The sequence below is a fragment of the Silurus aristotelis genome (genome assembly GCF_946808225.1).
Source record: "Silurus aristotelis genome assembly, chromosome: 4".
NCBI classification, from domain to species: Eukaryota; Metazoa; Chordata; class Actinopteri; order Siluriformes; family Siluridae; genus Silurus; species Silurus aristotelis.
The window spans coordinates 9,266,877-9,293,762 of NC_139577.1; the positions used below are offsets into that span (position 1 = coordinate 9,266,877).

The 26,886-nt window shown below is 40.4% G+C and overlaps 1 protein-coding gene across 9 annotated transcripts in view; it reads left to right on the forward strand.

The window, feature by feature from the left end:
• Positions 1 to 26,886, forward strand: part of arid4b (AT-rich interaction domain 4B) — a 193,930-nt gene that overhangs the window by 89,662 nt on the left and 77,382 nt on the right. For all 9 annotated transcript variants that reach the window (XR_014533265.1, XM_083539879.1, XM_083539880.1 and 6 more), the window contains 3 exons: positions 5,229 to 5,308; positions 13,764 to 13,840; positions 14,476 to 14,624. Coding sequence is in view for 8 of the 9 variants with exons in the window: in XM_083539879.1 (XP_083396005.1) it covers positions 5,229 to 5,308; positions 13,764 to 13,840; positions 14,476 to 14,624 (306 nt within the window). In the remaining variant the exon portion in view is untranslated. The remainder of the gene's footprint in view (positions 1 to 5,228; positions 5,309 to 13,763; positions 13,841 to 14,475; positions 14,625 to 26,886) is intronic.

Genomic DNA, 26,886 nt, shown 5'->3' on the forward strand with positions numbered 1-26,886 from the left:
ATTGTTGTATGAAAGTTAATGTCACTGTGCACTTTGGACTTCGGCAAGATTTACTATGGCAGCATAACTTTTTAGAGAACAAGAAGGTAACACCGACATGAGGGATCTCTGGAATGAGAGACGACCCACCACACCACAGTCAACAAACATAAGTGAACGTGTGAAAGTGAGGGGATGACAGCATACAAATATCCCAGTTCACCAAACACTGATCCCTCCAGATCTGCGCCTTTACCTAAGAAAAAAAATCTACTGATAAAAGGCTTGACTATATAAATACGTTTTCAAAACTAAAGAGGACGAAGACAACCCAAGTTGTTATCAGCGCTCAGTTCGGAAGCCTGCATCTCTGATAATATTGGGTTGCATAAGTGCGTGTGGCATGGGCAGCTTACACATCTGGAAAGGCACCATCAATGCTGAAAGCTATATCCAAGTTCTAGAACAACATATGCTCCCATCCAGACATCGTCTCTTTCAGGAAAGACCTTGCATTTTCTAACAAGACAATGCTAGACCACATACTGCATCAATTACAACATCATGGCTGCGTAGAAGTAAGATCCAGGTACTGAATACAGCCTGCTGTCCAGATCTTTCACCCATAGAAAACATTTGGTGCATCATAAAGAGGAAGATGCGACAAAGAAGACCTAAGATAGTTGAGCAACTAGAAGCCTGTATTAAACAAGAATGGGACAACATTCCTATTCCTAAACTTGAGCAACTTGTCTCCTCAGTCCCCAGACTTTCGCAGACTGTTATAAAAAGAAGAGGGAATGCCACACAGTGGTAAAAATGGCCTTGTCCCAACTTTTTTGAGATGTTGATGCCATGAAATTTTAAATCAACTTATTTTTCCCTTAAAATTATAAATTTTCTCAGTTTAAACATTTGATATGTGATCTATGTTGTATTCTAAATAAAATATTTAAATTTGAAACTTCCACATCATTGCATTCTGTTTTTATTCACAATTTGTACAGTGTCCCAACTTTTTTGGAATCGGGTTTGTGAATTCCAAATAAATTAAACTGGTCAAAGATATTTTTCTCAGTTCATATAACAAAATGAAAGCCTCTACTTTTGGTATTATTTTTGTTCTGTTTCTCTTTATATACTTTATTCAATTATGTAGTGACCATCTTTCTTTTTTATTCATGCAACGTTATTGGCGCAGAGGTGGTCATCATCATCTGCATTATCGGGAACAGTGCTGACAAAAGCACCAATAGCAGATATTTAGACTGCCTACCCTAAGACCTGTAATACCCGGGTCAATGATCCAGCTGTGCAAACATTGCTAGCTTTTGCAGAAAAGGATGCCAGTAGTGTTAATCTTATAATTAATCGATCCATTAAAGATCTTAAGGCTTGAGGGCTTTTATTATTATATTTTGAGTTGGTAATAGGGTAACAGAAATCCCCAAGGGTTTCTGGGCCCCCTGGCTAATTTGTATTTTGGGCCGTAAGGCCTTATCCCCTAATTATCTGATCTTTTTGCTGCATGTTCCAACAATCATTATCAGTAATGATGCAGACCCAGCTAAAAGCAAAATGCTGTTAAATTCTTATAAAACAAACCCCTGGCGATATTTATGTGAACACTTTGACTTCAAATAAGGCAGCAGCTTTATTATGCAGTGTAAGTTGTGTTTGCCTGAGGCAGCTGAACTGGCAGCTTTTAAAAACTCATCATCAAGCCTGTGCAATGACATTGCTAATGTTGTTTAGCACCAGGGTTGGAAATTATTGGCGACTGGGGGGGAAATTGTCACAGCACATTGAAGCTCTAGCTCTATTACCAGTGTCACAATTTGAGAATCATATGAAATAAATAAAGTGTTATATTTTAGAGTAAATATGCTGATGTTGCATTAGATTTGAGCATTACTGTATAACCAATCACACACTTTTGTTGAGAATGCAATGTCCAATCAAAGTGTTTTGATTCGTCACTGCATAAAAGTTGTGTGCGCTCACTGTCTGAATTCTGAATCTGCATTTGCGATTTCTCTCACTATCATAAATGACATTATAACAGGAGGGTTTTTTTGCTGCGAATGTGCATAACTCTCATTAGACACAAGTCTTGGACTGTAATGGGTTTTTTTTTTTTGCTCGCTTTCTTTGCTACTGAAATAAACAAAGTTTTTTATTTTCTAATATGTAAAAATCAGTAAACAAATTCATAAATGGTTCTTAGTTTGTTTTATCTGTCGCCAGAATAGTAATTGTTTTTTTCTATGTAGTTTATAACTCTAATGATCCCATTAAAACAACCACCTGTTTAAATGTAAGTAGGTGTATGAGGTCATATACTGTTACCTCAAATTTAACTGTGTGAATGTTAGCATGATAGATACTGTACTATACATGCTGTTTTGCACCTCTTGAATGCTGCTCTTGCTGTTTTTGTATTTTGGTGTATTGCTTCCATGTTTACAAATACACAAAGGTGTTTGCCTCTTCCTGATTTGTTATTTTTTTGCATGTTTGTCACACTTTAATGTTTTAGAGCATCAAACTAATTTAAATATTAGTAGAAAAATAACACAACATGCAGTTTTTAAATGAAGGTTTTTATTATTAAGGGAAAACAAAATCCAAAACTACAAGGCCCTGTGTGAAAAAGTGTTAAAACTGTGCCACTAAACCTAACAACAGGTTGGGCCACCCTTAGCAGCAACAACTGAAATGAAGCGTTTGCGATAACTTGAATAGGTCTGTTACAGCGATGTGGAGGAATTTTGGTCCACTCATCTATGCCACATTGGAGGGTTTTCGAGCATTCAGGTGAGTATTTTGACTAGGCCTCTCCAAATCTTCATTTTGTTTTTCTTCAGCAATTCAGAGGTGGACTTGCTGGTGTGTTTTGGATCATTGTCCTGGTGCAGAACCCAAGTTCTCTTCAGTTTGAGGTCACGAACAGGTGGCCGGGATTTCTCATTCAGGATTTTTTGGTAAACAGCAGAATTCATGGTTCCATTTATCACAGCAAGTCTTCCATGTCCTGAAGCAAAACAGCCTCAAACCATCACACAACCACCACCATATTTTACTGATCTGTTTCTGAAATGCGGTGTTACTTTTACGCCACAAGTAAGGGGACACACATCTTCCAAAGGCTTTTGTCTTGTCAGTTCACAGATTATTTTCCCCAAAGTCATGGGGATCATCAAGATGTTGGGCAAAACTGCGACGAGCCTTTATGTTCTTTTTGCTCAGCAGCGGTTTTCGTCCTGGAACTTTGCCATGTAGACCATTTTTGCCCAGTCTCTTTCTTATGGTGGAGTCAAAACACTGACCTTCACTGTGGCAAGTGAGGTCTGCAGTTCTTTGGATGTTGTTTTGGGGACTTTTTTGACCTCTTGGATGAGTCATGGCTGTGTTTATGGGGTAATTTTGGTCGGCTGGCCACTCCTGGGAAGGTTCTCCACTGTTCCATGTTTTTGCCATTTGTGAATAATGGCTCTCACTGTGGTTTGTTGGAATCCCAATGCTTTAGAAATGGCTTTATAACCTTTTCCAGAATGATAGATCTCAATTACTTTCGTTCTCATTTGTTTCTGAATTTCTTTGGATTTCGGCATGATGTCTAGCTTTTGAGGATCTTTTGGTCTACTTCACTTTGTCAGGTAGGTCCTTTTTAAGAGATTTCTTGATTGCGAACATGTGTGGCAGTAATCAGGCCTGGGTGTGGCTAGAGAAATTTAACTCAAATGTGATAAACCACAGTTTTAACAGGGGGCAAACACTTTTTTACACAGGGCCATGTAGTTATGGATTGTTTTCCCTCAATAACAAAACCTTTTTTTAAAAACTGTATGTTGTGTTTACTTGTTTTATATTTTACCAATGTTTAAATTAGTTTGATGATCTGAAACATGAGTGTGACAAACATGCAAAAAAATAAGAAATCTTTTTCACACCACTGTCGATACACTGGCTAGACATAAATACCTCATACAAGCTCACTTTAAAACTTGCAAAAAATTGCACTTTAATTTGTAAATGTGCTCCTTTAACTTAAAAAACAACTAGTTTGAGATTTATATCCCCTTGACAAATTGGGTATAGTCTGGGTAGGACTGTTAGACACTGATCATTGTTCATTGACTATAGGATTCCCACACATTCAGAAGTTAGAAACCATGCTGGTATTTTCTGTTATTTTTCCCTATTATTTTGTTATTTTTATTTTTTAAACTTTAATTGGGTGGGCAAGACACAAAATAGCCTACTGCTGCCAAATTCTGCAGGATTTTGTTCAAGAAAGAAGAGACTGTTTAGTAAAAGTTATAAAAAAAAAAAAAAATGTTGCTATATGTTCTTGTTTTATTATAGATTCTAAATCTTGTTAAAATAGCTTTTTATTAGTTAGCAACTGTTTAAAAAAGGACCTGAAGAAGTTCTTTATTTTTAAATTAATTTTTATGATCGTTACAATTACAAACATATGTTAACTGTTTGGCAACTGACTGTGATAATTCAAGATGTCTTGTCACCTGCTGTTTGTTTTTTGTTAAACCATAAAACAATAAAGACTGAGTTCCTAAATACAATATTTTATGTCCCTTCTTCTTTTAGAAAACAGCAAATGTATTTATAAGCTGCACAATTACACAGTGTAGCTTATGAATGTAAGTGTAAGTAAACTGTGTGTATTTTGGACAATATAAACTATTAGTAGCTTTTATTTTTTGCTAATATGTTAATTGTTAGAGCAAAAACAAGTGTAAAGGGACTAAAAATAAGATAGCAACCAGTAAAGGACTTATGAGTAGATTACACTGGCATACAAATCCATAACTAGTAACTTGCAATTGTAATTATTAGTCATTAATTACTGTATGATTTTTGTGATGTAAATTGACCAAAGATTGAAAGACATCAATTATTTTTCCACCCTCAATGTGACAGTAAATGAAAACTAATTAGAAATATTTAAAGGAAAAAATTGTGGAAAAATATATCGTTTGCACAAGAGTGTGCATCATTTTATATTGTATTTGACTTGTATTTGTTTGTGCATACACACTCAACTGTGATGGTTGAGTATTCTTTTTTTTTTTTTTTTACAGCAGAATAGATTCCTAACAGATAGTTTCAACCTTATGTGTTGTTTTATATTTATTATATTCTTTTCATAAAGTTTGAAAATGTGGAAAACTTCTACAATTTAGATTCCCCCCTCATTTTTCTTTGTTCTTTCTTTATTATTAAAGGTCATTTCTCCAGATTGTCATGAAGATGTCATGATGAAAAAAGACAGCGTGTTTGTCCGTTCCTTCAAGGATGGGAAGTTGTGAGTAGCATTATATATTAGACACTTTAGCGATTGTCATGTGTTCAAGATAATTTGGTTGGGGAAAATTCTGTTTTGTATATCATTAACTCTGCAAAAGGTTAAGGTCACATATGTTATTTTAGCAAGGATTTAATCATTATCCATATTAATGTTTTGTCTTTTTATTAAGACAAAAAGTCAGTATTTACTGTGACCTCCCTTTGCACTAACAATCTTTGGGGAGATGGTCTTGAAGTCTTCTGAAGTCCTTTTAGCACGTTCTATAGTTCTTCTTTAGATGTAGGCTGGTTTAATTAATTTTTTTGCCTAAGCGATCCCACACTGCCTCTATAATCCAGTTCTGGACTGTTTATCAGCTGTTTTTCTTTCCAAACTGTGTTCTCATGCTTACAAATAAAACTATTTTCAATTCCAACCACTTTCCAGAAGGACTGGAATGATGGATTAAAATACTATGTCGGTATTTTTAAGCATTCATTCATAAGCATTCCTTTCGAACAATATCACCAACAGGTGATCAATGGTGTAACTGTAAACTGCACTAAGTTCAAGCAACTTAAGCAAGGAGACCTGATCAGAGTCATTTATCACATCCATCACGGTCTCTGTGCTATGATGAGGCCTAAATCCTGAATGTTACATTTTATAAATGTTATTCCTTGGTACGTGTGAGCAGAACTGCTGTGCTACATCCTTTTCTAGAGATAAATGGGAGGTTGGACAGCTATACCAGGACAGACCCTCCACCATGTTTCACTGAAGGCCACAAGCATTCATTATTCTATCTCTCTCCCTAAAAGCTTCCAATTACTAAAACTCACACAGTATGTGTATGAAATGCTCAAGCATGTCTTGCTCAAACCTAGTGTAATAGACCTTTTCCCCAGCAGTCATTTTGATATGAAATTGTAAGATACAGTTAGCACTGACATTAATTCAATTTAGATTTTTATAGCGCTTTTTACAATGGACATTTTTTTAAAAACCGCTTTACACAGATAAAGAGGTTATGGGGTTGAACAAAAGAATGTCTCTTTACGTTTGTTTCTTATAATTATTAAGCAGAGGCATCAGTGGCAAGGAAAAACTCTCTGAGATGGTATGAGGTAGAAACCTTCAGAGGAACCAAACTCAAAAGGGAACCAAATTGAGAAGATCTCTATCCATAGGTAGGATGTCGGGATCTAAAGAGACTGAGACTGTCTGAGTCCCGTACAATAAAACGCTGTCCCGAATACTGGTCACTGGATCCACAGGGGCATGTTTAACTCGACAAAAAGAAGAGGGATTATTTAAATCTTTAAAGACACTGTACATCACTGTCATTGGGACTCCATAGAGCACAGGTCACCAACAGGCAGACCACGGTCCAGGTCCGGACCCAGAAGCCATCCCATACGGACCCGGACCTACATCCAAATCAGTTATGATTTAAAACCTGACGGGGCACTTTTGTTTTTACTGGCGCAGCTTTTGTAGTCCTTACAGTAGTGATTTAGTGGATGAGGAAACGCACAGACCAATTGCATGCAAGTTAAGCCATCCCGCATGATACCAAGTATGTGCATTCCAGGCGGTAAACATTGCGACTCTACAGTGCAGACAAATAAGAGTCAAATAGAGGCAGGTTACAAATGAAAAGATGGTAGAAAGAAAAAGAAAGATAGCGATACATGTAGAAGACAAAGGGAGAGAAATTGATGTGTGAGACGGAGATAAGGGTAAATGAGACAGAGAAAGGAAGATAAAAATAAGGAACAAATGGTGCTCTTCAAAAAAATTTAAAGTGGACAGCAAAAATAGAGCATTTAATCCGGAATGGACAGACATATTTCTGTTCATACTTCCTACTGGTAGCACTAAACCAATGTGTCTCATATGTTCAGAAACCGTGGCTCTTATTAAAAGTGCCAATGTGAAACGCCATTACGAGACAAAACATAAAGGTTATGAACAAACATACCCACTCAAATCTTGAGATCACAGAAAATAAGTAGTCTTAGTGCCCAGTATGACCAGTCCACCAGGATCCTGAGCCACACATTCACTACCCAACAATGTGCTCATGAGTGTTCTCTCAGAGTTGCTTGGATTTTGGGTCAACACAAAAAGCCATTTAATTATGTAGGGGTTGTCAAAGAATGTATGAGTGCAGTAGCTGAAACACTACTTGAGGGAAAACAAAAACAAGAGCTTTGTGATAAAATAAAGCAAATACCCATGTCAGCATCATCTGCCACAATGAAAGGTGAAATTTTGACTCAGGAGGTGCTAACCCAGCTAGATGAAGCCATGCATAAGGCATCATGTGTAGGCTTAGCTGTGGATGAGTCCACTGACATTTGTGACAATTCTCAGCTGTTAGTGTATGTCAGGTTTGTCAATACAGACCAGAAAACATTCTGTGAAGACCTGTTAGGTGTCACTCCCCTTTAGACTAGTACAAGAGGAGAAGACATCTACCTGTCCATTAAGGAGATGTTAACAAAGAGAAGAATGGAGCTCAAACAAGTGGTTTCAATAACCACAGATGGAGCCCCTGCCATGATTGGAAGAGAGAAAGGAGCTGTAGCAAGACTGAAAGAGGACAATCATGAGCTAATAGCTTACCATTGCATCATTCATTAATCTGTCCTCTGTGCGCCTCCCTGTCAGATGAGCTTGCTGAGGTGATGAATACAATGATGAAAATTATAAATTTTCTTAGGGCATCATCTTCCTACCGGCACTGCATGCTTAGGGAATTCCTCAGAGAAGTTGATGCCAAAGCTGATGATCTTTTGCTGCACAACAATGTGAGATGGCTCAGCAAAGGCAGGGTGTTAGCGCACTTTTGGTCCATCAGGAGGGAAGCAGCATCTTTTTTGGCAGAGCTAAAAAGTCAGAAGGCAACACAGTTTTCTCTCTTTTTAGAAAATGAGAAACAGATGGATAATGTGGCCTTTTTGGTTGACATCACTTCACATCTGAATTAACTGAATTTGAGGCTACAGGGCAAGGACAATTCAATTTGTGAACTTATGACAGCTGTCCGCTCCTTTCAGAGGAAACTTGGGTGTTCAAGGAAGACCTGCAGGAAGAAGTGCAGGAACAGGTTCAGGGACAGAGAGATGTGTCTTCTTTTGTTGACTTTATTGATAAGCTGATTGTAAACTTCAGCAACCATTTGACAGCTTCAGCTTTGGCCTGCAGCTCACCATGTTCATTCAGAACCCATTTCTTATCACAGATGTCCGGGGGTTCTCAAAGGAAGTCACACAGCACTTTAAGTTGGTAAATGCTGGGCCTCTCCAGATGCAATTGGTTGATATCCAAGCAGATGTGGCCCTGAAAGAGCAGTTTGTCTACTATCTACTACATGGCTTTATCACATCCAGCAGTGTCTCTTTGCTATGATGAGGCCTAAATCCTGAATGTTACGTCGTTTAGCGTTAATGTGCTACATTATTTTCTAGGATTTTGGAGATAAATGGGAGGTTGGACAGCTATAATTGGACAGCTAACGAGGGTTAAGTTCAGTTTTTTTTAAGTAATTAAGTAATTAATGGTTCAATTTATTTATTATGGTCCATTCCATTTAGGTTTAGGAGAGCCAGGTTCCTCAAGTGTAAGGGAAGGTCACAATAAATACTTGTCACTTTAGCCTATAGAAGCTATTTTTTCTGATATATTTTTCTGATATTTTTCTATGTTTATTATAATTTTTGAGTTTTTATGAGGAAGAAACCTTTGAGAGGAACCAGACTCAATAGGGAACCCATCCTCATTTGGGTGACACAATGTCCTTTTATTACAGTTCTTATCTCAAGTCAAGTCAATAATCAACTTTTATTGTAATTTTAACTATATATAGTATACAGTGAAATAAAAAATTTCTTCAGAACGCTGGTGCTACATGAAATAACAGAGCTACATCACACAACATAGCTACATAACCTACAGAACACAAAGCTAAGGTCTAAAGTAAGTGTCCTCGCCATGTAAAGTGCATCGTGTGCAACCTAGTGCAAACAGTGTAGACAAAAGACAGTGCAAACAGACAACACGAGACAGAGTGGGACAGATGCACAAAACACCCTACTGTATATATATGCACTGTATATAATAATAATAAATATAATTGGTGGTGCTCTAGACAGGGATGTGAATGAATTGAAATGAGTAGTGAGTGTGTGTTGAGTTCAGGTCGTACAGTTCAGTAACACACATTTGTGTGTATGTGTGTGTAAGTTTGGGTCATTTCAGTTCTGTGTGTTGAGGTGCCTGATGGCTTGAGAGGAAAAACTGTTGCACAGTCTCAATGTGAGAGTATGAATGCTTTGGAACCTGTTTCCTGATGGGAAAGCACATCTCCCTTCGACCCTCCTAACCACATTCTACAGTTGGGCTATCAAGAGCATCCTGAGCAGCTGCACCACTGCCTGCTTTGGGAACTGCACTGTCTCAGATCACAAGACCCTTCAGAGCAGACCTGGGCAAACTAAGGCCTGCGGGCCACATCCGGCCCTTTGTACGTCCCTGTCCGGCCCGCGTGAGGCCAATCATAAATTACAGGGATGCACCGAAATTTCGGCCACCGAAAATTTTAAACCGTCCATCCATCCATCCATCCATCCATCTTCTCCCGCTTATCCGATGCCGGGTCGCGGGGGCAGCAGTCTAAGCAAAGATGCCCAGACTTCCCTCTCCCTAGACACTTCTTCCAGCTCTTCCGGGGGGACACCAAGGCGTTCCCAGGCCAGCCGGGAGACATAGTCTCTCCAGCGTGTCCTAGGTCTTCCCCGGGGTCTCCTCCCAGTGGGACGCGCCCGGAACACCTTCCCAGGAAGGCGTCCAGGAGGCATCCGGAACAGATGCCCGAGCCACCTCAGCTGACCCCTCTCGATGTGGAGGAGCAGCGGATCTACTCCGAGCTCCTCCCGAGTGACTAAGCTTCTCACCCTATCTCTAAGGGATCGCCCAGCCACCCTGCGGAGGAAGCACATTTCGGCCGCCTGTATCCGGGATCTTGTCCTTTCGGTCATGACCCAGAGTTCATGACCATAGGTGAGAGTAGGAACGTAGATTGACCGGTAAATCGAAAGTTTCGCCTTGCGGCTCAGCTCCTTCTTCACCACGACAGACCGGTACATCGACCGCATTACTGCAGAAGCTGCACCGATCCGTCTGTCAATCTCCCGTTCCACCCTTCCCTCACTCGTGAACAAAACCCCAAGATACCGCTAGCTCTAGGGACGTGGAATTTTAAACCGAAATACCTAAATCACGAAAACAACACGGCAGAAACACAATTGTAATGACGCAATAAAAAAGCGAAGCCAGCACATGATTATCTGGATAAGAGCCAACATGTCTGCGGTGTGCGGATAGCGATTTGCAAAACATGCAATGCTGAAATTTCAAGAGGGGGTGTATCTGTAAAGAGTTTCTCCAAGTCGGGTTTAATTTATCACCTGAAATCCAAACATGCCGATTGCCATTCTAAATGTGAGAAGAACGCGGCGCAGAAAAGTAAAGTCAATCCGAGCATGCGCACTCCGTCTGTAGAGGACGTTTTTGAAAAGGCAGGAAAGTTTTCCAGTGATGGTGCCAAGGCAAAAGGCATAACACAAAAAATTATGGAATTCATTGCCTTAGATCAGTGGTCGCCAGTGGCTCGATGGGTTGATCTTTGAAAATAATAATAATTATATTATAATATTATTTATTACACGGCTCTTCTTAATGCTGTAGATTAGAACGTTCCATTCACTTGAGTGGGCTTCCAAACGTTCAGCGGTTAATTATTTTCGTTTAACAGACCGTTGCTAATAATAATTGACTGCTGCCTGTCTGTCAATACTATGAATGGTACCAAAAAATAAAAACAATAATTTATAATTAATAAATAAAACACTTTTGTAATCGATTTATTCTTTGAATTGCAATGCATTGATTTTAGTGAGGTTAGTACACACTCATAGCCATAAATGCAATAGTTCTAATAATTGACATAATCTTTTCTTTCGGTGTTTCGGTTTTGGCCCTGGTTTCCTTATTTTTGTTTTTTGGTTTCGGCCAAGAATTTTCATTTCGGTGCATCCCTAAAATATTATCGTTGGTGTGGCCCTCTGACACAATTCAGGTTTCTCATGTGGCCCCTTGTAAAAATTAATTGCCCACCCCTGCTACAGAGGATGGTGGGGACAGTTGAGAAGACCATCAGAGTCTTTCGTCCCTCTATCACAGACATTTACACCACACGCTGCATACATAAAGCCAACAACATTACATGTAGAATGTGGTTAGGAGGGTTGGAGGGAGATGTGTTTTCCTTAACCTTCTTAGGAAGTAGAGGTGCTGCTGGGCTTTCTTGATGATAAAGCTGGTGTTGAGTGACCAGGTGATGTTCTCTGCCAGATTGACGATCTTCAAGAAGGATCCATCGATTATCAGTAAAGAATAGACGCTCTGTGCTTTTCTAAAGTCAACAACCATCTCTTTGGTTTTGTCAACGTTCAGAGACAGGTTGTTGGCTCTATACCAGCTGTTTCACTTCCTCTCTGTATGCTGACTCGTCGTTCTTTCTAATGAGACCCACCACGGTCGTGTCATCGGCGAACATAATGATGTGATTCGAGCTGTGCTTTGCTACACTGTCATAAATCAGGAGACTGAACACCAGTGTGCGAAGCACACAGCCTTGAGGGGCCCCAACCTCAAAGTCACAAACAGGTGAAGTTGTCTTGCAGTTCGTGACCGCCTGGATGACCTGCCACATGTGCTGGGTGTCTCCCCTGTCCTGAAAGAGAGAGGCTTCGCCTCTCTGATGACTCGGGGCAGTTTGGCATGGTTGAAATCTCCGGTGATAATGACCAGTCCATTTAAGTGAGCATTCTTCAGGTTGCAATTGCTCCATAGGGTTCACACAGTGGCTACTTAGCATTAGCGCTGTGGGGAACGTACACTCCAACAATGAAAGCAGTGGTGAATGCTCGTGGTAAATAAAATGGCCTGCACCTTACAGTCACAAACTCCATTAGCGGAAAGCTGGAGCAAAAGCTGGAGACAAGCACTTACACCCTTCTATGTTGATATAAAACACCCACACCACCTTTGCTAGTCTTACCACACAGAGCTGCATTTCTGTCGGCACAGAACTAGGCTAGCTAGTCTAGCTGAGTGCCGCCGTCTGGAACTCTGTCACTGAGCCACATCTGTGTGAAAACAAAGATGCAGTAGTCTCTAAACTCTCACCGCGTGGTCCACTGGAGTCGGATGTAATCTCCCCACCACCTGCATCAGGCAGGCAACAACAGGACTGTGGGCTTGGTCTTTGTAGCTGAGATTGCAGCAAGCCGAGGTCGCAAAGGTTATTAAGTACATCATCATGCAGATTTGTTGTTGCATGATTTGGTACCATAACAGCCGCTGGCTCGTATACATGAACACAGCTGTCTCTGATGTCATCTTTCATCTCATAGACAGCTTACCCATTTCCCTATTCCCTTGTTGCTTTTTTTTTTTTTTTTTTTTTTTTTAAAGACCTAACTGATTAATCTGACATAAGAAAATCTGATACCTAAGTCCAGTTTCTTCATGTGCTCTCTTGACCCTACTCCATTTGTCAAACTATTTACATATTCTCTCAGCTCTTAAATATTATTTAGGTCATTATTTATCCTTTAAAAGCCTTGATATTTGTAAACGTGTTAGAGTAGAATGAATTCTTAAAAGACAAGATTATGTAATACATAACTCACTCATTGTTGATTTGAGCTGTTTTACATGTACAGTTGTCCCCCGGGGGTCTTAGAACGTAACCCCTGCGAGTTCCTAAAATCTGCACATTTTGGACGCACCCCCACATCCCCTATGGTACCTTGGTGAATTGATCTAGACATTTCCAAACCGCGAATTATCGGCGGTTGACTGTAGTACAGTTCACAAATACTATTAAACATGCAGTAATAAACATATACTTTCAACAGCTCAACACCACATAAAGCCTCAGTTGCCATGTTTACATGCACAATTTTTTGTCATTCCGAATAAAATCATTACAATTGTATGATTCGGTGGGCTGTTTACATAAGACGTTATCTAATCTGATATGGTGTTTTTTGTCAGGTGGTGGTAAAATTGTGTTTGCCTAATTTTAAAACCTGATAAGGCCAGATAATTTTTTTTATGTCCATTTCTCAGGTGACTGCACATAGCATGAGGTTTTTAATGATGACACATGATTATACACCTTTTTATTGTAGCTATCCATTCTTAATTAATTTGCAATAATCATTCCTTTGTATGTATCAGTAATTGTGTAACAGTAGAACATTGTTTGTGGTTTTGTAGGCTTAGAGATGCCTCTTTGAAGAGCTGGCAAGGTCATTTGTTTCAAAATTAATGTCTGTTGATCAGCAGTAGTCAAAATCTTGTTACCATGTTGAATTATAGTGTTTCTGTCTTTTAGTTATATGATTTTACGGAAAGACATTAAGGAACTTGATAGTGAAATGGATCCAAAAGCAGAAGCCAGCCTTAAGCCAGGTGAGCAACTACACTGTTAACACCATTTCCACTGACACATTACTAGTACAGTAAACAATTGAATGTTACTCAAAGTTAAATATAAAAAGAGAACAGTTACACCATCAGAAATTAGGGTTTTCTAAGGCATGGTTCAGCAGCTGTTCACTTTCCCTGTTTCAAAAGTGCTGTTCATGCCAGTAATGCAGTCAAATCAATGTGTACATGTTACAGTGTAGAGCTAACCTTTTTCAGAACATGATAAAATTCGTATGACTATAAATTGCCTCAGTGTATGGCAGTGGCAGTGTATGGCAGTGTTTTCAAATGTTTAACATCAATGGCATTTTTAAAATGTCTGTACTATTAATATGAATAGACTTTAGTTTCCCTCCTTAAACTATGATCTGTATCAATAACAATTATTAGCTAAAATAGTCATATAGTAATGGAAGAGGAACATACACACTTCTTCAATTGTATGTTGTTATTCATCCAGGCCTAGAGTACTGTATGATTTTCACCAATCTTTAGAAACCAAAAAATAACAGATAATGGATAATACCTGAAACAGTGTGACTTCAATTTTGAATAGTTGGGATTTACAGACCTGTAATTATGTAATTATGAAAATTTCTGTGTATTGGCTAAATTAGTGATGAATGCAGCTTGGAATTTCCAGTGCAGTGGTACTGTGCCTAGTTCATGGAGAACTGAGGTTAAGTATGAAAGTTCCAGCAGTGAAGAAAATGAGGAGGAGGAAGAGGAAGTACAGGAGAAAGGTGGCACCAGTGAAGAGGAAGAGGTAAGAACATTTGAACATGTATTTTTACACAGTATTCATCATAGACATATACAGTGCATTCAGAAAGTATTCAGACCCCCTTCACTAATTTCAGTTTTATGTTACAGTCTGATACTTCAATCCTTCGGATTTATTTTTTTTGTCATTAATCTACACTCAGTACCCCATAATGACAAAGCAAAACAGAAATCTAAAAATGTCTGTAAATTTTTTTAACAGAAATTATTTTTTATATCTCATGTACATAAGAATTCAGACCCTTTGCAACAACACTTGAATATTAATTTAGGTGCCTCCCATTTCTCTTGATCGTGTGATTGGGTATGATTTGAAAGGCACAGATGAGGTCAAAATAACTGCCTGCAGAGCTCAAAGACATTGTTGCAAGGCACAAATCCAGTGAAGGCTTGAGAAAATTCTGTTGCATTGAAATTCCCAATAACACTGTGGCCTCCATAATTCTTAAATGGAAGAAGTTTGGCACAACCAGAACTCTTCCAAGAGCTGGTCACCCGAGTAACCAGGGCCTTAGTAAGAGAGGAGACCATAAACCCAATGGTAAATTTGCTCCAGAGAGTGTCTGGATGGAAGATTTTCCTCAGTGCAAAACCCATGGAAGCCCAGTTTGCCAATAGACACCTAAAGGACTCTCAGACTGGGCGTAACAAGATTTTCTGGTTCAGTTCTAAATGTTTTACCTGGAGGAAATCAGTCACTGCTCATCACCTCTTCAAAACCATCCAGAAAGTTTAACAAGATGGTGGCAGCATCATGCTGTGGGGGTGTTTTTCTGCAGCAGGGACTGGGAGACTAGTCAGGGTTGAGGGAAAGCTGAATGGAACAAAGTACATAGATGTTCTCAATAAAAATTTCTCTAGGTTACAGATGTAACCATGGTTCCCTGATGGAACGAGACACTGCATCAACAACACTTTGGGAACGCTTCCGCATTGTCTACGCTATGAATCACATGTGTAATCAGTCCAATGGAAAACACAGTGTCACCAGCGGGGTGACGTCATGACCAGGAAGCTATAAAACACACATGGAGTGAAAACGGCGCTAGCTTCTGAAAGGGGAAGGAAGCACTACAGGATGCCAGAAGTGTGACATGGAGACGCAGCATCTCGTTCCCTCTGGGAAGCATGGTTACATACGTAACCTGGAGACGTTCCCCTCCAGGAACCCGAGCTGCGTCAACAATGCTTCGGGAACAAGAGTCCAATAACACCAGATTGACCAATCCCTGCCTAGTGTGGATGGGCACAGCTAGGTCGAATAACAGAGGGGCCAGGAGTGGCACTAAGGTCAAGGCTATAAACCCTGACCAAGGTCAGCAGGGTGAACAGGCGCCATTTTGCGCCGTACCACCTCCTAGAATAATCTCTACCACCTCAGTTGAGAGACCGGAGACTAGGAGCTGTGCCCCAGGATAAAGTGGGGGCAAGGAGAAACACACAGCCAGAAAGAGTGCTTACTCTTCATGCTTGCTTTCATTTTCTTTTTTTTTATTTTCTTTTTTTTATTTTCTATTTTTTCAGACATTTAGCATTTACCACATACCATAGACACATACGCACATAGAGCGCTTCATGAACAAACAGAGGCTAGCGTTTGTTTCACTCCATGTGCATTTTAATGCTTGTTGATGCAGCTTGAGTTCCTGAAGGGGAACCTGTTCCACACATCGCTCAGAACATCTCTAAAGAAACCTGATTTGCCCCAGTTTGAGAGGATTTGCCATGAAGAATGGTAGAAAATCCCACAATCCAGGCGTGTAAAGCTTGTTATATCATACCCAAAAAGACTTGTAAATTTAAAAGTCTGTAAATGCTGCCAAAGCTACTTCAACTAAGTTTTGAGTAAATTATCTGAATACTTATGGACATTTATTATATATATATATATATATATATATATATATATATATATATATATATATATATATATATATATATATACATATAAATATATATATATATATATATACGTATATATATATATATATATATACATATATATATATATATATATATATATATATATATATATATATACATATATATACAGTGAGGAAAATAAGTATTTGAACACCCTGCTATTTTGCAAGTTCTCCCACTTAGAAATCATGGAGGGGTCTGAAATTATCATCATAGGTGCATGTCCACTGTGTGACAATATATATATATATATAATAATAATAATATATATACATGTCCACAATATATGATTTTTAAACTATTTATTTGTATGATACAGCTGCAAATAAGTATTTGAACACCTGTCTATCAGCTAGAATTCTGACCCTCAAAGACCTGTTAGTCTGCCTTTAAAATGTCCACCTCCACTACATTTATTATCCTAAATTAGATGCACCTGTTTGAGGTCGTTAGCTGCATAAAGACACCTGTCCACCCTGTACAATCAGTAAGAATCCAACTACTAACATGGCCAAGACCAAAGAGCTGTCCAAAGACACTAGAGACAAAATTGTACACCTCCACAAGGCTGGAAAGGGCTACGGGGAAATTGCCAAGCAGCTTGGTGAAAAAAGGTCCACTGTTGGAGCAATCATTAGAAAATGGAAGAAGCTAAACATGACTGTCAATCTCCCTCGGACTGGGGCTCCATGCAAGATCTCACCTCGTGGGGACTCAATGATCCTAAGGAAGGTGAGAAATCAGCCCAGAACTACACGGGAGGAGCTGGTCAATGACCTGAAAAGAGCTGAGACCACCGTTTCCAAGGTTACTGTTGGTAATACACTAAGACGTCATGGTTTGAAATCATGCATGGCACGGAAGGTTCCCCTGTTTAAACCAGCACATGTCCAGGCATGTCCTAAGTTTGCCAATGACCATTTGGATGATCCAGAGGAGTCATGGGAGAAAGTCATGTGGTCAGATGAGACCAAAATAGAACTTTTGGGTCATAATTCCACTAAACGTGTTTGGAGAAAGAAGAATGATGAGTACCATCCCAAGAACACCATCCCTACTGTGAAGCATGGGGGTGGTAGCATCATGCTTTGGGGGTGTTTTTCTGCACATGGGACAGGGCGACTGCACTGTATTAAGGAGAGGATGACCGGGGCCATGTATTGCGAGATTTTGGGGAACAACCTCCTTCCCTCAGTTAGAGCATTGAAGATGGGTCGAGGCTGGGTCTTCCAACATGACAATGACCCAAAGCACACAGCCAGGATAACCAAGGAGTGGCTCTGTAAGAAGCATATCACGGTTCTGGCGTGGCCTAGCCAGTCTCCAGACCTAATCCCAATAGAGAATATTTGGAGGGAGCTCAAACTCTGTGTTTCTCAGCGACAGGCCAGAAACCTGACTGATCTAGAGAAGATCTGTGTGGAGGAGTGGGCCAAAATCCCTCCTGCAGTGTGTGCAAACCTGGTGAAAAACTACAGGAAACGTTTGACCTCTGTAATTGCAAAAAAGGCTACTGTACCAAATATTAACATTGACTTTCTCCGGTGTTCAAATACTTATTTGCAGCTGTATCATACAAATAAATAGTTAAAAAATCATACATTGTGATTTCTGGATTTTTTTTTTTAGATTATGTCTCTCACAGTGGACATGCACCTACGATGACAATTTCAGACCCCTCCATGATTTCTAAGTGGGAGAACTTGCAAAATAGCAGGGTGTTCAAATACTTATTTTCCTCACTGTATATATATATATATATATATATATATATATATATATATATATATATATATAAATGTGTATATGTGTGTGTGTATATATATATATATATATATATATATATATATATATATATATATATATATATATATTTTTTTAAACATTTATTTACTTTGTCATTACTGAGTGTAGAATTTAAATGATTGTATTATCAGGCTGCAACATAATATTAAAAAGTGAAGTCATTTAAAAAAGAAAGTACACTAATGCATTTATGTAAAAACCCGATTCCAAAAAAGTTGGGACACTGTAAAAATCTGGAATAAAAAGGAATGCAATAATTTACAAATCTCAAACTTTTATTTTATTTACAATAGAATATAGATTACATATTAAATGTTCAAAGTGAGACATTTTGAAATGTCATGCCCAATATTGGTTCATTTTGAATTTCATGAGAGCTACACATTCCAAAAAAGTTGGGACAGGCCGCAAAAGTTAAATGTACATATAAGGAACAACTGGGGGACCAATTTGCAACTTACTAGGTCAATTGGCAACATGATTGGGTATAAAAAAAAGACTCTCAGAGTGGCAGTGTCTCTCGGAAGTTAAGATGGGTAGAGGATCACCAATTCCCCCAATGCTGTGGTGAAAAATAGTGGAGCAATGTCAGAAAGGAGTTTTTCAAATAAAAATTTTAGAGAGTTTGAAGTTATCATCTACATAATATCATCCAAAGATTCAGAGAATCTGGATGCCTGATAGGTGTCGAATGATTTGGAAAAACTGTACTCCGAAGATTTTCAGCTCAAAATTATTTATTTTAACAAAAACAGACATGCTATGGACATACCATTTGAGTTACTTATTCAGTTATGAAAAATAATGTCTTTTTACCCTCTGGAGTCTTTTAACCCATGGATTTTGACATGCTCTTAAATTTGGTTCTTTTTAGTTGCTTTTAAATATATTATTGACAAAAGACTTATTTCACTGTATTCAGCACAAACTGGGCTACCATAAACTGTAAACAGCTTATATGTGTGTGTGTTTGTATTTTTGACAAAATTAGGTTTATGCGTGGTTTTTGAAAAAGCAAGAAAAAAACCTCACTGAAATAAGGGCCACAAAACCTATAGTAAACATGTTTTTTACAAGACTTTTTGAGAACAGATCTTCTAATGTAGGTTTTTTTTTTAATCATGTGAAATTCACATTAAACAATACATTGATTTAAAATTTAAAAGACACTTTATACTTTAAAAGGCCATATGCGGAGAGGCATCGACATGCTGTGACTGACAGCTTTGTAGAGAATGGGTCGCATAATGAGCTGTTGATTACATAATGAGCTGTGGATCACTTAGCCAGGATCTGAGTGAAGAAGTACAGTACTACAAGAAAGAACGTGTTTCCTTTGTGGTTTATTTAAAATTGCATCAAAAATCCCTGTGCCACTCTTGAAAGCAGTTCCTGTTCAACTAAAGACACAGGTGAACATCGCATGCCAGGCATTTCCATAGTGTTTTGTGGTGCTTACTGTAAGAAAGGATTCCTATTCAGTTGTATTTCCACACTTCACCACTAGAGGCAGACATACTGTTTACCAAGCAATGACAAGCTCATGGTAGTTAGTGTTTTTTCATCACTTTTTTGATGAAAGATTGCTTTGCATGTCTTACGGATTGTGTCCATAAGCGGTTTTACTCTGAACAGGTCATGTTCAGATGTGCCCCTCTTTCTGTCATTTTCTTTGTCTGCATCTGGCTGACTCATGTGTACATGTGAAAATACTGCTGTGTCGCCAGTAGTCTATGATGGAGGGCAACTTTACCATTGCCATGTAAAATAAGAGCCCAATGTAGCGATACATCTCACTTACGATTACATCTCTCCATTTGTATTTGCATCCCTTGGCTATTGACTTGGCAGCTTGAGCATTTGTGTTGTGGCACAGAGTTGACAAAACACTCTCCGGGAAAAACATTTTAAATAGACTAAATAGAGAATGAGAGTCAGAAGACCTCAGTTGAGGTCCAGGTTCACGTGCGGGCTGGAATGGCAGAGTCTGTGGAACTGTGTCATTATCTGTCTGATCCTTCCATGACATGGTGGTCTGTCTGTGTGCTGCCTTTGCCCTTTTTGGAGCAGGTGCCTGATCACATCTGTTTATGAAACACACACACACACACACACACACACACACACACACACACACACACACACACACACGAACATCACTAATTGTGTCATTGGTCAAGTTGTTTGCATATGTCATACAATGCAATAATGATTCAAACTAAATATAATTTAAGAAAATATAAAATATGTACTTACTCAGGATGATTCTCGGTCGAACTCAAAATGGAGCGACGCCTGCTTGGCCTGGTGTGAGTTTCCAGTTAAGGCAAGGGTGATGCAGCCACATTCCTAAAAATAATCAAACAATATATTTTAGGATGATGAATACACTTGAACAATATATATTTGTTAGCATGCATTGTATAGCCTATAGGCCTATTTGTTGATGGGCAATAGGACAGATAAATGTTTGTTGATGGGCCATAGACCATAATGCATCTCAGACATTTACACCATCACCATTTACAGCTGAGCAAATAATATTGTCATTGATAAAGTTGTTTGCATATGTCATACAATGCAATAATGATTCACACTAAATATAATTAAAGAAAAAATAAAATATGTACTTACTCAGGATAATTCTCGGTCGAACTCAAAATGGAGCGACACCTGCGTGGCCTGGTGTGAGTTTTTAGTAAATGGCAAGGGTGATGCAGCCACATTCCTAAAAATAACCAAACAATATATTTTAGGATGATGAATACACTTGAACAATATATATTTGTTAGCATGCATTGTACATATAGCATTTACACCTCAGCAACCCGGAACATCTCTGCTAGCTAACACTACATAACAGCCTTTCAGGATGATAAGTGAGACTAACCAAAACTGAACTGATGCTAAAATATAACTTTATATAACATAGTGATGTCCGGTCGAACCGGTTCACCAAATCGCACGGAATCGTTCAAAACAGTTCGCGTCTCAAATCAGCACTAATCAATAAAATTACTCAAGTTACTCACTTTTGAATGTGTATGACCGTCTATCCGACTCAAAATAAATCAATATCCCTGAGAATGGGGTTCTTCTCTAGTTTCTCCAACAGTACACACATTAAACTGGAACATGCTGCTGAACAAGTGATCATCACTGAGCATGCGCATACCTGCCGATTCCGAGCAGCACACATACTGCTGTTCTCGAGTCACCAGTACTGTATTCGTTGGTATCAGTAATTCGGACACGTCCGACATACTACTGATACCAACGAATTGTTGATACTGAGCATGCGCGACCTACCGAGCAGTACGCGTGCTGTCTGACATTAATACACACACACACACACACACACATACACACACTTTTTGGACTCCGAATCAGATGCGTTCGACATACTGTAAAGGCTGGTGCTGCGCTGCTGATATATGAGCACAGGTGAACTGAGGACTTAAATGAAAAGTAAGTTTATTTACTAACAACTTAAAACATCAACGTTTTGCACATCAGTGCCTGTATTGGGTGATTTAGTGCAAAACATAAATGTAAGGAACATTTCTAAGATGATGATGATGATTTAATTTAAACAAATAAGTTATATGCCCTCATGCAATAGACATGACTTTATTTAAATGTGTTTAATGATATTTGGATATGCATGACGTAAGGATGTAAAAGAACTGGTGAACCGTTTTTTTGAACTGGTTCTTTGAAACGAACTGTCCGAAAGAACTTATTCGCAAAAAAGAATCGGACTTCCCATCACTAATATAACGTCAACAATATTTAGGGCATACAATTACAAACAGTTAATGTTACAAATGAGCAGATATTGGCAGATTTTTGTTTGTAACATTAAAAGGCAATGCTGACAAAAGCTAGGCAGAGATGTCTACAAACAATATTAGTTTTATATGATCAGAATGTAAGACTAAATAACTTACTCATCGTAGCAACTTGAATTGTCGGAATCGCAATCTTCTTCGGATGAAAAGGTAAATTTTTCATCACTGTCCAAAAGCATCTGAAGAGCTTCCTCATCGGTGTAGGGTGTCATCTTTCAAACGCAGCTGAATGTGTAATAATCTCAGTGGAATCCCATTGTTTTATGCCACTGTCTGGGGGGCGTGTGACTCAACGTGTGAACTGTTTTATCTGTGAATAGCGGGGGGGCGTGTCCGGTCGCAGCTCATTATCAGATAATGACCTGAGGTGGAAAATCTGTGCCTCTACTTGGTTTCACATGATTTATATTCATTGGAAACATATGTTTTTTATTTCACCGACTTATTCTAAAACTACATACTTTAAGCTGTCTAAAGATATCTTTTTTTATTTTCAGCGCTTTTTAATGATGCTTTTTAAAGATCACGCAGACAAAGACGACAGATGGCGCACCATGACTATTTTATTCATTTTAAAAAATACAACATTTTGTTTATATAGTAAGCATACACAAATAAAAGTAGACCCTTTACAGATTTAAATTATGTATTACTTTGACATGTTTGATCAAATATGACAGAGCAGTTTAAGCTCTTTTTGCTGGCATCTGAAAAAAAAGCTTGTTTGGGCGCCGGCGGCAAATCAGACTCCAGAGGGTTAAACTAGTGGTCCCCAACCTTTTTGCACTACGGACCGTATTAATGTCAGACAATATTTTCACGAACCGGCCTTTAAAATGTGGCGGATAAATACAACATAATAAAATTATACGACCGGCATAAAAACTGGTATTTTCTAAATATAATAATAAACGTGAATCCACTGTGTTATTTTTTGTTAATTTTGCTAGCTTGGGGGTTTCAATTTAATGGTAATGTATTATGTGTTACCGGCCGGAGCAGCCCCTTTAAGAAGCGGAATCCCTTTTAGCGGATGTAGGTAAGACGTGACCGAGACAAGCATCTTGACATGCATCAAGAGTGAGTGCATCAGAGACATGCATCAGACAGATGTGGCAGAGAGAATCCGGCAATTTTTCAAAATAATGCAGAATCAGATAATAAATAAAACAGAAATAATGAAAGTTATGTTTTCTTTTTGTGCGGCCCGGTACCAATTGACCAACAGACCGGTGCCAGTTTGTGGCCTGGGGGTTGGGGACCACTGTTTTAGATGACGACCATCCTCTTGAATACAGCTTTTAATCCTCCTCCTTAAAATTGTCCTTCACGTTGCTGTGGTAGACTCACTACTTCGAACAAAGCTGTTGAAAGCAAACAAATGATGTTGTAATGTCCAATGCTTCATTGTGCCTAGCTCGTCCCCCTCTCATTACTGCTTACTGTGTACTAACTGTTCATAAAACATCCGACTCCATTCAGTCACCCTGTATCACAAAAATAAAGGCAAAATTAAGAAACCATGTGTGGAAAATACATATTACCTTATGATTCAGTAGCTTTAAGAACCTCCTATAACAGCAATACCTAGTATTTATTTTCTGTATGACTTCTGTTTCACACACTATTGTAGAAGAATTTTGGCTCACTCATCTATACAGTTTATCTGGAACTTATTTACGCCACTTCACTTTTTTCACATTTTGTTACAGAATATTGCAGCCTTATTCTAAAATTAAAGATCATTAAATATTATAATAAAAGATTAAATTCATTATTTTATCTCAAAACTCTACAAACGATACCCCATAATAAACGATACCCCAAAGTAAAAGAAGTTTGTTAAAAATCTTTACAAAATTTATAAAAAATGAAAAAGAGTGTGGCATTGATGCAGAGATAGATGAAGCGAAAGTCTCTGTTGCAGCTACAGTGACTAATTCAGAGTGAGATAAGAGGGTCTTTGTCACGCGTGGATCAAGAGTCAGAAACCAGAGTAGTATACTCTGTAGAGTATACTAGTAGAGAGTATAAGCACGAACCGGAAAACGAGTATAATTCGTAATGTGGGAAGTCTAGGGATGATCGCCAGTGTGAACCATAGCTTGGACGGTGAGCGAGTGGAAATGGGGGCCTTATGAAGGGGAGAGTAGATTCGAGACAGGTGAAGGTGATAAGTAGGAGAGAGGGTTAGTAGGAGTGTGCTCAGTGTAGGAGGGAGGCATGGCTGGTGGTTCCCTGACATTACCCCCTACTCCAGGGGCGGCTCTCGAAGCCCTAACGTGGCACCTGGGACGCCCGCGGCCCCTGGGTGCGGGCCGGCTAGGGTGGCTGGCGTGAAACTGCTCCAGGAGTGCTGGGTCTAGCATGTCCTGTCTGGCAACCCACGAGCGCTCCTCTGGTCCATACCCCTCCCAGTCCACAAGGTATTCCATGGTAGAACCCCTACGTCTCGAAGTCAGAATCTCTCAGACCGAGTAGACTGACAGCTGGTCCAGCATTTCCGAGGGGAGGAGAATCTATGGTGACCCCAGGGTGCTCCGTGGTGGGGGGCAGGAAGGGTTTCAGGAGTGACACATTGAAGGTCGGAGGAATGCAGTACCTAGGGGGCAGGTCGAGCCGATAGGCCACGTCATTGACCCACCTGATGATCCGGAACGCCCCGATAAAACAGGGGCTAAATTTCCTGCAGGGTAGCTGTAGGCACAGATCTTGGGTGGAAAACCAGACCTGATCACCTGGTTGGTAAGGGGGGCTTCCGACCTCCGAGGATCTGCGAACCTCTGGGTGGTTCTGATGGTACATCGGGGCTGGTTGTGTGCAGCTTTTCACATGTGCACGCTCTGATCCACGGGTGGAACTTGGGAGGGGTCATCCGTCCAAGGAAACAACAGCGGCTGGAAGCCTAACTCCCGCTTGGCGCAGGGAGTTCTGCGTGTACTTGGCCCAGGGGAGGAAGCGATTCCAGGCTGTTTGGTCACAGCTCCTGTATCTTCTGCTCCAACCGGGGTCCCCGGTTGGACACGATTTCCTCTGGCAGGCCAAAGTTCCGGAAGACGTAATGAAAGAGCGCCTCTGTGGTCTCTAGGGCTGTAGGCAGGCCGCGGAGGGGAACCAGCTTGCAAGCCTTGGAGAATCTGCCCACCACCATTGGAGATGATGAAATCTACCCCTAGGTAGGTGCTGCGGGTGCTGCGGAATGGGCAGGGGGACCAGCTTTCCTGCAGGTAAGTGTCGTGGGGTCTTGGATATGGCACAGACAGGTCAGCCCTGGATGTAACGTGTGACATCCCTGCTTATCTCAGGTCACCAGTAATGAGCTTGGGCCAGGAGGAGAGTCTGTCTCCTCCCCGTGTGGCCCGAACCTGGGACCTCATGGATCGACCACAGCAAGGAATGACGGCATGGCTGGGACGAACGTCCTTCCTCCTGGGCATACTGTGGGGATTGGCTCTCCCTGCGCCGTAGTCCGGATCTCCCCCTCCAACTCCCAGACGATGGGGCTGAGGATTAGATTAGGAGGAACGATGGGTTCGGGGTCCGTTGGCTCATCGGGACCATGGATCCAGGACAGGGCATCGGCCTTCCCGTTCGTGGAGCCCGGCGGTAGTTAATGGTAAAGCAAAAGCAGAGTTCCACCCTTTCCAGCCAGTGACGCCACTCCTCGAGCGCCAGTTTGATGGCCAAAAGCTCCTTATTCCCAACATCATAGTTCTGTTCCACGGGGGAGAGCTTAGTTCATGAAGGTTTGGAACACTGGAGGAAATGGATAGACCATACGGCATGACTCGATACTCGTAGTGACCAGAGGGAGTGATGAAGTCCGTCTTCCACTCATCTCCCTTGCGGATACACACCAGGTTGTAGGCACTGCGAAGGTCTAGTTTCGTGAAGATCCTTGATTCCCGTAGATCCTCTTGTGACCTCCACCTTTCTTCTCCACAATAAAGAAGCTGGAGGCTGCGGGGGAGGAGGATGGAGTGATGAAGCCCTGCGAGGATGTCACACGGGTTCCAGAAGAACTTTGTTGCGTGTAGTGCCAGCCAGGGATGATGCTTTCCGTGGAGTTCTCAAGGACAAGGAACCAGATCTCCTCACGATGGAACAAGCCGACCTGGAGGATGACCACTGGGGTACAGTACTTCACCCAGCCATGCCCTAAGGGTCTCTTTTGGATGGTTTGCACCGCAAGCTTCCGTGTCCCTCTTTCCCGGCATAGCTGAAGCTGCTCTAGGCAGTCCCGGGAGATGAAGTTGCCCGCTGAGCCGGAGACCAGAAGGGAGAGCATGGGGGTGATTAGTGTGACCGGGAGCTTAGATAAGTGAGTGATTTTCGCGGTGAAGTCGACAGTACTGGGGGTCGGGCCGGACACTAGGGAATGAGGTGTCTGTGCTTGCCACAATACAGGCAGACTCTGCTTAGGAGGCGGTGCTCTCTCTCTCTCTTCTCGACAGCCATTGGGATTCGACTTGCATGGGTTCAGATTCCGGAGTAGAAGAGACGGGGTGTGTGTGGAGGGGCAGGTTCCGTCTCCGGGGCACGACAAATCACCAGCCGCTGGGAAATGCGGATGGACCACTAAATGAAAGCCTTCTACCCCCAGCTCATCGTCGTAGATGACTATGGCCAGCTTAATGTCCGAATTTAATCCTTGGCGGTATGCCT